Below are 14,038 nucleotides of genomic sequence, written 5' to 3' on the forward strand. Positions count from 1 at the left end.
TGATGATGTCACAACTGCTTTTATGACATCACTGATGACATCACAACCTCTTATGACATTACTGATGATGTCACAATGCCTCTGACATCACTGATGATGTCACAATTTATGACATCACTGATGTCATCATCACTGGGACTTTGTCGGTGTGTGTGTCTGTCTGTTGTGTGTGATGTCACAATGCCTCTGACATCAGTGATGATATCACAATTTATGACATCACGGATGACATCTCTCTCTCTCCCTCTCCCTCAGTCGCTCTTGTGTGTGTGTGTGTGTGTCACACTGATGACATCATAAGTGATGTCACAATGCCTACGTATGACATCACTGATGACATCATCACTGATGACATCATCAGAGTGAATTTATGACATCTCAGTGAGACAGACCGAGAAACAGACAGAGCCCCAGCTCCCTTTTATATACTGATTATAAGATAGATAGATATAGATAGATAAATTAGATAAGCGATATCATTGTGTCCCGGAGGCTTTGACCACTGTGTTCCAGACCAGGGAGGTCTAACTCCCAGGGCACGGGTCTAGTAATAATATATATTGATCCTAAAGTATACAGGGAAAACAGTAGGGGAATGTTGGAGACATTTAAGCAGATGTAATTCATCAGTTTGGCCTTTGTGTCACCCACTGACTATATAAAATTTGCATACAACATTCATAAATACATGGTTATGCTCCCACATGTGCAGGCGGGTATGTACACAAACTTAAAGGTATATTCAACCAAAAATATAAGCTGTTCTAATGCCGAACATTAGATCACAATCACATTGTCCCTTAGTATGCAGGATATTTTTTGGTTAACTTGCATCTGGCAAACAAATGAAAATCGTGAAACACAACTCACTGTGACACCAAAGACAATATCATGGTCTATGGCATCATGGTCTATCTATCAGGGTGTGGTGGATAGGACTTCAAGGGGCCAATATGGCCACTTCAGAGCACCTTATGTCAAAACAAGTCATAAGACTTTTAGCAAAACTTAACACTTTATGTACAATGTTTAATCCCATTCCTTGTATTAGTATGCCAACAAAAAGGCTGTACTGATTTAGGGACAGTCATTGGAGTTTCTTCATTACTTTTTAGGGCTGACCTAAGACCATCCTATCAATTAAGGTAGGTCTACTCTAGATAATGGCATTTTCATGTACATTGTTCACTGTACACTGTAATCCATCACTACATAGTCCATAGCAATGTAGCTTACTGCTTCTTGTTCCACTTTATACAGTGGTCATTACTTTCAGTGAACCAGTGCGGAAGCGCAGGATCTTCTTCTTAAGGGCATGTGAGGCCTTAATCTTGACAAAGGCCTTGGGCTGCAGAGGGGCTCCTGCTGGGGTAGGGGCCGATGGGAGTGAAAGTTGGGGGGGCAGTTGTTGGGGCCAAACCAGACCCCCACTCTCGTCTGAGTCACTGGACAAAGAACTGGAATCCGGAGAGTCAGCTTCACTCATGCTGGACTCAGACTCACCCTGACCTGGGTGAGTGTAGCCTTCACTGGGCTGACAGAGTGGCACTTGGTCCCTCTCCAACTGGTACTCCACGTGCTGGTGGGGGTGCTGGTGGTTGTGGTGGGGGTAGGCATATGACGTGTGTGAAGGGCGAGATTTGCGCGTGCGCCGTGCACAATGGTCCCTTTGGGTTGGAGCTAAAGGGGGTGCCTGCACGGGTGGCTGGTCAGCCTCGTCTTGGCTGAGCTCCAGGGTGGAACGCCAGCGCCGGTAGCTTCCGCTCCCCTGCTGTGGCTTCTTCCCCCTGGATTGACTACTGCGGCTTCCCCCTCCACCACTTCCACTTCCACCACCATCCCTCTCCACGGTATTGTACTTGCGCTCAGGAGCCCTTTGGAGGCTATTCTCTGATTGGGATCGGCACGCCTTCTTCCCTGGCTTCCTAGTGGCGCCTCCTCTGTCTTCATTCAAGCGACACTTCTTGGGTGCCCCTCTGGATCTGTTGTGCTGGATCTGTGGAGCTGTGGGCTGCTGCTCTTGATGTTGGTGGACCCTTTCTGGAGAATATGTGCTTCTGCTGGGCTTTGGCCCACCAGAGCCCCTCGGGGAGTTGGAGTGGTGATGGGAAGAAGTTCTGGTGGAGGCTCGGCAGGGATGGGCTGGGATATACTCGGCGTTGACCAGTTGTTCATCAGGTGATGGCAGCTGGTGAGGCAGTGACAGAGGTGGTGGGGAAGGGTAGCTGTGGAAGCACTGGGGTGAATCAGGCTCACTGTTGCTGGAGTCTTGGTGGGTTTGCAGCCCTCTGCAGGATGGATAGTCCAGAGAGGTTGAGCGGGGGGGAGGCTGCCTGGGCCTGTGGTAGTGGCTTGGCTGATGCTGGGCACTTTGCTGCAGGTGGTGGTAAGGGGGTGGGGAGTCTTCAATAAACCTTGTCTCTAGATAACGCTCCTGATCCAGGCTATGGCAGGCCTGTGGAGGCGGTGCCTCTGAACCTTGGGACGACGCAGGGAGCTCATGCATTCCTTGAATAGACACCTGCTTTGGTGAATGCTGATCTTCCTTGCGACATAGACTGCTCTGCCTTGCCACAGTGATCGCTCGGGCATCATGTGCCAGGCTAGTGCGGGGCTTTGAGGGTCGTGGGGGTAGGGATCGCCGTTGGATCAATCCAAACATATAGGTCTCCACCTTTTGGGCTTGTTGATAATCCTCCTCAGTAGGTTCAACATCGTTCCTCTCCCCCAAGGCATCCTCGCCCTCTCTCCCCTTCCTTGGGTCCAAGAGCCATGTTTCCCCTGTCTCTATATGACCTGTCCCATCAGTGACTCCCTCCATGGGGGAGCAGGTGGCTACAAAGGAGCGAGGGGCCAAGGGGTGGTACCCAGATTCAGGTGGTCCATCTTGATTGGCCATATGGACCTCTCCTGGCAATGACAAAGAAAATGATCAGAATGATACATTACACAAATTAGACTTATATAAGCTATACAAAGTTTTAGAAATACAAGGCCTCTTTTGGGATGTGGGTGGGGGGTGGTGCGTTTCATGTTTTGTTCATTTTTCTTTTCTTTTTTCTTTCTCATTTTGTTTACGTATACGTAACGTTTTGAACTCAGCGGACTTTGTGATTTGTTCATTCCGATGTCCAAATAATTTATATAACATGGTATTGTGATGATACGTGTGTTTTACACCTCTATTGCTGATGTGACAAAGTGGCGTTAAGGCCTTGAGGGTTTGGAGGCGGTCTTACGGGGTGCTGAATTTAGTTCTGGCATTCCTGCATAACCTGCTATGGATGTGTCTGGCTGTTGAATTGTAGTTTTCTGTTTTATGTATGTTTTTTCTTTTTTTCCTTCTCTATTTTTTGTTATGGAAATTGATGCTTGTTGCTATTAATAAACTAGAACAACCGCACCGCGGATTTATGCCTCCGCCATTAGTTCATTCTTGAGTCCAAATCGCCATTTGAGGCAAATTGGAAGAAATTCCGTCAAGGCGCTCCTGAGATGTTGCGTTACAGAGCTTGGAAATTGGGTGTATGAGGTCACAGTGACCTTGAACATTGACATTTAACCATCAAAGTCTAATCATTGTATCCTTGAGTGCAAGTCGATGTTTGAGCCAAATCAGAAGAAATTCCATCAAGCCGTTCTTGAGATATCGCGTTAACGAACTTGGGAATGGCGTTCATGAGGTCACAGTGACCTTGAACTTTGACCACCAAAATGTAATCAGTTCATCCTTGAGGCCAAGTTAATGTTTGAGGCAAATTTGATGAAATTCCGTCAAGGCATTCCTGAGATATGGCGTTAACAAGCTTGACAATGGCGTTGGAGAGGTCACAGTGACCTTGACCTTTGACCACGAAAATCTAATCAGTTCATCCTCGAGTCCAAGTCGATGTTTGAGGCAAATTTGATGAAACTCCGTCAAGGCATTCCTGAGATATCGCGTTAACAAGCTTGAAAATGGCGTTCGAGAGGTCACAGTGACCTTGACCTTTTACCACCAAAATCTAATCAGATCATCCTTGAGTCTAAGTCGCTGTTTTCGCTGTTGTGAAATTCCGTCAAGACGTTCCTCAGATATCTCGTTAACGAACATCGGACGGACGTACGTACGTAGAGACGTACGGACAACCCGGATCCATAATGCCTCTGGCCTGGCTATCGCCGGCGGAGGCATAAAGAAATTGATCGCAAAAAAAGTCCTCAAAATATAATTTCCAAAGAGATATACAGTACTGTAGGCTTGTGTCCTAAGTCGTCTTGCTTAGTGTTGCTGAATGGTTGGAGGATAAGGACAAGTGCCAAATGCAATAGGTACTGAATTTCAGTGCTAAAACTGATCTTCCTCTATGACAGTTCAGTTTATGAGTGCATATTCACATCCCTATAGCCAAAGAAGAGTTTATGCCATGCCAGAATGAATAGTAAAATATGGATGAAGTTTTGGCAGCAAGCAGGATGTTGCTCTGTACAGTAGCTATTGGTACTTTTCTTGTTCAGTTACCAGTGTAATTTCAGGACTCCCTTGAAAAAGAGAGATTTGGGTAGTTTTCAACCACACTGCTGGGTGACTATATACAGAACACACGTTGGGTTAACCTAACACAGTAAGACCAGAGCCATATAATAGAAGAGTTGCAACATCTCCATTTACATCAATGGACCAGTTCTTTTACCTCACAAAAGTTCCCGGAACTAAGGTTCTGGATTAAGCGGCACTGTCGAGTTGCAGCAAAATGGACCATTTGTGATGTTCTTTGAAAGGGTCAGATGTTTAAAGAATCAAATTGTATATTATCAGCTTTATTTTATCATTCAAAGGTAATGCGAGCCCCCTTCCTGGCTATTCATTGGCTACTGAGTAGGGCTGGCACGGATCACGGATAATCCGTGACCCGTACGGATCAGCCCCCACGGTTCGGAACGCGGTTCGGAATGTCAATGGTCTGTGGTTAGTGGCTACTAAAGACAACAAACTTATTTCAACACCTCTGAAAAAGCACAGGAATGCGAGCAGCGTGTTGCGGGCTGCACAAGATAATGAGAGCCACAACACACATACACACACACACGCGCACACGTTTCACGAACACATTATCACCGGACGGTGAAATGTTGCCTTGGACACATAACAACAAAACAACACGTGGAGCCACTGAGTAGCTTAACGTAGCATCAACGTTATGTTTCCAGACTCACCCGGTCTGGTCTGTACCCGTGTCAAGTGACTACGTTAGCAAGCAACAGCCAGGAAGTTAGGCGCAGTGCCACCTAAAACAGGAAGTTGGGTTGTTCTGCCTTCAGAGTAAAAGCATAAATTGTGTCATGAGAAAAACATATTTTTTGAGCTGTGCAGGGCAACAAATGGTTAGAGAAGTATAATGGTATTAAAAAATCAAATCGAAAATCTAATTTTGAGAGAAAAAATCTGATATAGCCTATATATTTTTTGCTGATCCGAAAAATCCGTGATCCGTGGCTCAAAATCCGTCACGCGATCTGATCCGTGGGTTTTCTGATCCGTGCCAGCCCTACTACTGAGTCACACATTTTGGACCTCCACTGGTCCACTCTTTTACTAGATTGCTCTGAGTAAGTTAGGGTGGTCATTTAATCTAGCAAGATGGGTTGAGTATTCAATCCAAATGTTAATTCATATTAACTAGAATCCTGGGTTAATACTAGCTCGTAAAAAACAAAAAGTGGGAAACCGTATTATGCACAAAACAAATAATTTATTTGCTATAAAGTAGTGCTGGGATAAAAACAAGCACTTCAAAGCAATGAATGAACACTATTAGCAAGGCAAAAGGAATAGCAGATGTGGATTCTTAAACGGAAGAAGTAAACATATTGTACATGAAATGATGTAAGAAACAGACACTGATGCCTGGTTTTGAGGTTTTCTACACAGCAAAAGACACATTGTTTCTTTGGCATTATTGAAAAACACTTTATTGTCTTGCTAGTAAAGACTGAGCAAAGCGCTACAAATGAATTTATTTAAATTTTGAATCCCATTGTTTGGGTTAGTAATAAAAAGGCTGTACTGATTGGTGACAGTCATTGGAGATTCTTCATTATTTTTTAGGGCTGACCATCCTATCGATTAGGGTAGGCCTATTAGGGTAGGCCTAGCATTTTAATAGCATTTTCATGATTTCATCATTGATTGCTGTATTCACTCTACAATGTAATCCATCACTCTATAGTCCATAGCAATGTAGCTTATGCTCCTATGATGTGAACCATATAAAACAGGGCGTCGATCATAGCTACATGCCCCCCATTTTTTTTACTACCCCTGCCATGACCACTAAGGGCCCTATCTTCGCAATGGCGGTAATTTTGCGTTAGCGCCCGTTTTGCGCTGGAATGGCGCCGCGCAAAGCCCTAATTGTGGGCGTATCGGGCCTCTGCGCTTCACGTCATCTCGGCGCAAACCTCCATAGGCGTGTTTATGCCCATAACAGGATTTACAAGGTGAGATCACTCCCCTTAAAAGCCACAGCGTCATCGCCATCACGTTTGTGACAGCATGCAGCTTCTTTCTTGCTCAGTGCAAGCAGAGTGACAGAGTGAGAGAGAGAGAGAGAAAAGAGAGAGGGAGAGAGTCAGAGAGAGAGAGAGGGCGAGAGAGAAAAGATAGCCTAGATGGGGAGAGCGAGAGAGGGAGAGAGAGAGATGTGAGGCTGTCATGCATACAAATCAAATAACGTGCTCATGCCCACCTGTGAATCACCTGTGTATTATTGCCATTTCACGCTCTGAAAAAGGGCTGCTGCCCAAACGTCTGTGTGGTAATAAAAGTATTCAACTTGGAGTGCTGTCCTCCTTTCTTAATGGCTGTCATGAATAGTTATCTTCTCAATGGTCCTAAAAAACCCGCTTGAGACGCGGACCGAGCTCAACTCTCCGCCGTTGTCACATATACTCAGACTGACCAAAACAAACAGTTATTAGACCTAGTAGGACATTATAAAAAAGTGTGCAATTATGTTGCCGCGGCTCAAATAATGGGAACGGTATGTGTGTGTTTTACTGCCATAAATGTTTTTCAGCTTTCATGCTGTTATATGGACGGACGTATGCTTATCCCTTTTCAGCTCTCTCTCCTGCATCTCCGCTGCGGGGCTGCATGCGTAATTACGCAGCGTACTGAGAACCGCGATGAGTGATGCTGCTCTATTTGAAGTTGAATTTTGTTCCACCAGCACACATTTTATTAATCAGCTATTTTTTATTTGTTTCTATTAATATACCGTAATTCTTCTAATAAGCGCCTGTACTCTAATTGCCGCCGGGTCTTCCATTTACCGCCTGGTCCAAATTGATTTAGCATAATAAGCGCCTGACTCTAATTGCCGCCCGGGCCGGAAATGGAATATTTTTTTGGTTACCGTTGTTATTGTTGTTTTTGTCAAAACTGCCTGTACCTACCCTCTTGTGTGTACTAAGTACTATCTCACTGGTTTAAACTGCCTGTACCTAGCCTCTTGTGTGTACTAAGTACTATCTCACTGGTTTAAACTGCCTGTACCTAGCCTCTTGTGTGTACTAAGTACTATCTCACTGGTTTAAATAAGCAATTTGATACTTTACGTTTTTGCTGAGCAGGCATTTATGTAAAAAAAATAATAACCGCCTGGCTCAATTATGCCCAAATGGAAATAACCGCCTGACTCTAATTGCCGCCTGGTCTTCCTTTTACCGCCTGGTCCAAATTGATTTAGCATAATAAGCGCCCAGGCCCTTATTGGCAGTTTTACGGTATATATATATTGAATCCTACCAATTTAGTCCATCAATTTCCCCTTGGGGCACATAAAGACACATGCTTCCGTCACTGTCAGCTTAATGGCGAGAGGGACTTCAGCTAAGGGCTACTCGTGACAAAACCAGACGTTGATGAGGCAGTTAAGTTGATCTGGGTAACATTATAGGCCGACAGTATGCCCCGTGTCTCCCTCTCTCTCCCCGACGAGGGAAGTGTAGAGGGCTATTGCGGTGCTATTAAACGTAGCCTAATGGTTGGAAAAGATCAACATTTGCTTTTCATTTTCTCCTACCCTTTCTCCCTTCCCTTTCTATAGTTGAAAATCAACGTGGCATTTTGAGGAGAGAAGAGTGTGTGCAGGCGCGAGGTGTTGGAGAGTGACATCCATGCCGTGCGTAAATGTATCCAAGCAAGGATTTCCTGCACTGCGCGTGGAGAATACTGTCTGCACTCAGGCGTACACCTGGCGTAGTGGGGTTGAGAGCACCCAAGGCGCCTTTTTCGAACACATTGCGCTGGAACGCCTATTTTGGAACGGGCAACGCCCAAACCTCTGTTTGCGCTCGGAACATAGCGACAGTATCTTCACCAGAGCGCAAAATGACACTTGCGGGAGACAGATGATAGGCTAGAGGCCCACGGACACGCCTGGGCCACGCCTACACCTGTGTCTGCGCTTAGATCCCAGCACAAAACTGGACGGTGGAGGCAGACGATAGCTTAAGACGCAGGGAAGATAGCAATAAGAGCCGCGCAAATGGCAGCGCAAACGATAGTGTACGAAGATAGGGCCCATAGTGTCCAGTCTTGCCAGTGTTCCATTCATTCCTTTCAGCAAATGAATGTTGCATTTCCACAGTAAATCTAGTTGAGGGGCGGCTTGTTTCTATCTGGCAAGTCCAATGTCTTTGCTACTCAGCTGCTGCCTTGCCAAAATGTAAACAGCCGAGTGCTTTCAAGCCAGGGAAATGGGGTCAGGGGAAGAGGGGGACAGACTTTAGAGTTATGGGCACTTCTTTTTTGAAATGTATACGTCAACTTGATGAAGGATTTTAAACTTCTCTCTCAGATGAACAGAGGTCTACTTTAATACTTTTGCTTAGCCACAGTACTGATATTTTGAATCAAAAATAAGTTGAAGGTGAAGACAAACTTGATCAAAAGTGTGTGAAAGTCTCAGGGGCTTACTGACTGACTCACTGACTGACTCCTCATTGTTGAAACACGCATATACGTGAGTGATGAGCATGCAGCGGCAGCAGAGGGCTAGAAGCACATTGCTAGCCCATAAATGTTAATCTATCTTTGCAAATAATTAATCCAAAATTAAAAACAAATGTGAATATCTCCATTTAATGTAGATGCAAAGGACTGTGGAATTCGCTTGTTACAGTATATATATAAATATATATATATATATATATATATATATATATATATATATATATATATATATATATATATATACAGTATATATATATATATATACATACATATACTGTATATATATACATAGTACATTAGTCCGGCCCGGGGTGGACTGTCTGCAGTGGGGCTGTGTCCAGAGCAGTGAGCGGGGGCAGCCTGGAGAAGGGGAAAGACCCAGGGAGAGACAAATAGTGATTTTTGAAATGCGTGTTCTAACAAGCTGAGTCCACAGTCCTTTGCATACATGAAACGAAGATATTCACGCTTTTTAAGATTTGCATGCTTATTTGCGAAGATAATTAACATTTATTGGCATCCGCTTCCCTGCTCAGGAACATGCCAGACATGGAGGCGAGCTGGCCAGCCAGTGAGCACTGAGTCCGTACAGCCCCGCGACACCGCGAGGCAATGTGTTGAACACTGTTGTTTGTGTTGTCTTTATAATGCTGCTTTTGTGGCTCATAGAGCTCTTTGTGTTTCTCCACCTCGATAATAAGCCTTTCCTTGTTCATTTCTCAACTCTCAGCTGCCAACAACAACAACAACAACAACAACAACAACAACAACAACAACAACAACAACAACAACAACAACAACAACAACAACAACAACAACAACAGCACGAATGGGGGATACCCCTGAGAGGGAATCCCAAAGTATTTTGATCCATAAAAAGTGATTGATGTCACACATCCAATTGGAGGGAGCGACTTGTGTGCATATATAATTGTTTTACTGTATTATGTTCTAATTCAACCAGCCCCTCGACTCAATAAGACAGGAAAGGTTGGCTAGTTGGCTAGATTTTTAAAGTTCACGTTTTCATGTTTATTTTTAGCCAGAAAAAAATAGCATGACGGAAACAGTGTAAGCTGCTTCATAACCATTGGAGGGATCTACGTGAAACAGTCATATTAATTAAAAAACTAAATCTATAATTTGTACAGATCATAAAGCAAATATACTGTATGTGTTAAACACCTCATCGTGTCCTGCAGCAGGTTGCAGCATACAGCAAAAATATAATTCTATTCTATTCTATTCTTTTTTTTTTGAAATTCTCTTTTTATTATAGAATTATCAGGTCCATTATACATTTCACACATTTTCATCATTGTATCCTTCTTTTCATCATACACAACCATATACAACCATCCTACCCAATCATTCCGATGTCATTTCCAATAATGATGTTGTCTTTCTTAAACTTATGTACTGTTACTGACCATTAATCCCCAATTTCCTATCCTATGTCAATAACTTACATCCATAATCCACACTTTTATAGTGCTCGAACCCGAGCAATGGGGTGTGCCTTCATACTACTCTAACCCCTTATCTTATGGGGAGATGAAATAAAAACAAACCAGCAAACAGACAGAAAAAACAAACACTATTACAGTTTACACAAATGATGGTCTAATATTTATGATGTACATTATCCAGCTTTCCCATCTTTTCAGGAACTTGTCCTGTTGCAGTCTAATTGAAAAAGTAATTCTCTCCATTTTATATATTTCGTAAATTATATCAATCCATTCATCTACTGTTGGTCTGTCCGGTCTTAGCCACCTTCTAGTAATTGCTTTCCTGCCCGCTGCACTCAGAATCCTGAATAAGTACCCATCCGGAGGAGAAGCATTTTCTGATGATAGGGCACCCAAGTACATCGTTTCCATTTTAAATGGAATTCCCCCATGAAACACCTTTTCCATCACCCCATGTACCTCCTCCCAGAATCTGACTAATACCGGACAAGACCAAAACACATGATAATGGTTCGCTTCTGATGACCCACACTGTCTCCAGCACATGGAAGAGTTGGTATAATGTCTTGATTGTACCGGTGTAATAAAGAATCTCATAAGGCCCTTCCAACAGAATTCTCTCCATGAGGCTGAACTTGAAGTCCTCCACTGTAACACACACAAATTCTCCCACTCTTCATCAGTTATATATATGTCTCCATCCCTTTCCCATTTATGTCTTACATACCCTGTGCCTTCCTTTGTTTGTTGCAAGCCCCCGTAGAGTCTTGAGATGGTTTTTTGACTCGAGCAAGAGACGTATGCCTCTGTAAAAACTTGTAAAAAAATATTGTCCTTTAATTTTTCTTTATTTTCCCTCAGTAGCTGTTCTATATGATGCCGAATTTGGAAAAACCTAAAAAAGTCTTCATCAGTCAGGTCATGTTGCATCTTCAGATTTCTGAAACTTTTCATGGACCCTTGTTCAATAAAGGTACAGTAAGCTGTTAAGCCCTTATCCGTCCAACCCCTAAATCTCGCATCCACTCTACTGGGAGTGAATTCTGGGTCAAACGCCCCCCATCTCAAGACTCTAACAGCTTCATTCAATTGGCATTGTACAATTGCCTTGTTCCACAGTTTGAGTGACAAACTAATCCAGGGATTCCCCAATTCCATTAAGTCATTCCTCCATTCCTTTACACCCAAAACCGCTTGAATTGGGTATCCCTCTGTCCTAGCCTTCTCAATCTCCTTCCACCTTGCAGAGTATTCTGAGTTACACCAGCATGCCAGAGGTCTTATCTGGGCTGCCGTATAATAATCTCTCAGACACGGGAGTGCGACTCCACCCTTATTTTTGGCTAACTGTAAACTCCGATATCTGATTCTAGCTCTACGCCCTTGCCAAATGAATCTCGATATAATTTTGTCCCATTCTTGAAATTGTTGATCTGATATTTCCAATGGCAAGGACTGAAAGAGATACAGCACTCTCGGCAAGATATTCATTTTTATCGATTCTATTCTTGATCCAAAGTTCAAAAAAGGTATTAAATCCCATCTCTTCAGGTCTTCCCTAATCCTATTCTATTCTATTCTATTCTATTATTCTAACATTCTAATTAACATATTTGGGGAATTTGGAGCGCTGTGCTGCATCCGAGCCAGATGTGGTGAGCATCTGACTGACTGACTCCCCATTGTTGAAACACGCATGTGTGAGTGTTGAGCAGCAGCGACAGCAGTCCAGATCTGGCTTAACCAGTCTTGTTTTTCATGTATGGTTGATATTGAAACTGAGTTAAAGAGGGCAAAGACAAGTTTAATTTAAAATCTAAAAACAGTTATATTGCTTAACTTCTAATTAATATATGATGAAACTATTATTTTCCGGTTTGTTCACTTTAACATGTCACCACGACTGTACATTAATACATTAGAATTGCTGCTTTAGAATCGCCATTTCAGGGAAAATGTCAAAATCTACTTTTACTCAAAAGTTGCAACTACTAGATGGTTGACCTTTTCCCCTCTCTCTGTAATGCACATTTTAAGCCATCACTGAATTCATTGTGGTCAGTGGAATGCACTTCAGTTCCAGCCAAACAAGTTGGGGAAAATAGCCCCCCACATGGATTGTGGGGGGCTTTTTATATTACTGTATGAAAACTAAGAGTCATTCCAAAGACTCAATGCAATTAATTTGAATGAGTTTTTAAACGTAATGTAACACTATAGTCGTTAAAAGGTTTAAAAGTACCCAAACTGCAGTTGACCCAAAATGATAGCTTTGTGGGTACTTTTCAAGTTGAATTTCACATATAATTCACAGAAACCACTCACCTGATACACTTACACATTAGCAATTTATTTTCTTTCAATGTACTCCTACACACATTTCAATGCAAGATTGCTCTCGCTAGCTAGACCAATGTGTAGTTTAATTATGACGCAGGTAAAGTCAGTACCATGGGATTGCTGGCTCTGTGATGGAAGGGTGGGATTGGGGGCCATTTCTCATCACAGCATGCAGTTTTGGGCCTCAGCTATTCTATAAAATAATGCTGAGTTGCAGTGATAGAGGACGCTTTAACCATTAGTTAAGGAAGTGTAATGCATTTGTCTGACTGCTGCTGCTCCTGCCAGGCCCTAAAGCACATGCTCCCTAATGAGCTCAGTGTGGAAAACAGAGAGAATCATTGCTTGTGATAATGACTGAGAGTCAGATGGTGTAACTGTTTGGGTGCAACTAGAGCATACAATGAGTATGGCTCCCTTGATACAGAGTTGAGCCAATACTTTTCCTGAAGTCAGTACTGAAGTCATTTAAATTTGTGGTGACTTAATTAAAGTGTTAGCAGTGTTGAACAATGTAATCCTGCACACAGAGGCAACTGACAATAGACCAGTGTTTGCATCGGTATCTGTCATCATTACCACTATAATGTTACAAAATTTACAATTATGGCCATAATCAAAGTGGAAACAGGCAAAATCTGTTATTTTTATGTAGTTTGAAAAAGCCAAAATAAATCTAAGGTGTTTACATATACGGTAATCAATATAATAAATATAATAATATAATAATATAATCAACCCCAATAAATCAAAAGATTGAACTGGTTATGCTTACTCGAAAAATGACCTTTATCAGATAACTTAATTAATCGCTTTAAGATTGAATTATTAGTGTACATGTAAACACTCAATCAGTGATAGAGCATAGCAAAACGGACATGAATTGATGTGTCATTGGGGGATTCTGATCTATTTATGCTCTTACCTGAACTGAGTCGGCTGTCCTCCACATCAGCAGGTGAATCCACTGATTTGGCATTTGTGTTCACCTTCAGCTCCGCCACCTGCTGCTCTAAACATGCCATTAGACCCCATGGAGTACACTGGAGACTGCTCTGGAAGACAAGAGAAACAAGGGATGGTGTTCCTTGAGAATGCTCACATCAGAATGATTGAAACACAGGCACACTCAAAGGAGAGATATACATACACAAGTGTGGTAACACTTTAGTATTAGGGCTGGACAATATATCAATATATTATATCGATAACGTGATATGAGACTATA

The 14,038-nt window shown here is 42.8% G+C and overlaps 1 protein-coding gene across 1 annotated transcript in view; it reads right to left on the reverse strand.

Annotated features, from left to right (window-relative positions):
- Positions 1-1,252: 1,252 nt before the first annotated feature.
- The window catches only part of LOC310797756 (uncharacterized protein), a gene marked incomplete at both ends in the record, with an annotated part of 67,932 nt that continues 55,146 nt past the window's right edge, over positions 1,253-14,038 (reverse strand). Inside the window, 2 exons of the mRNA XM_083660180.1 lie at positions 1,253-2,910; positions 13,736-13,865. Coding sequence (XP_083516306.1) covers positions 1,253-2,910; positions 13,736-13,865 — 1,788 coding nt within the window. The remainder of the gene's footprint in view (positions 2,911-13,735; positions 13,866-14,038) is intronic.

Source organism: Poromitra crassiceps (genome assembly GCF_964638095.1).
Source record: "Poromitra crassiceps genome assembly, chromosome: 1".
Lineage (NCBI taxonomy): Eukaryota > Metazoa > Chordata > Actinopteri > Beryciformes > Melamphaidae > Poromitra > Poromitra crassiceps.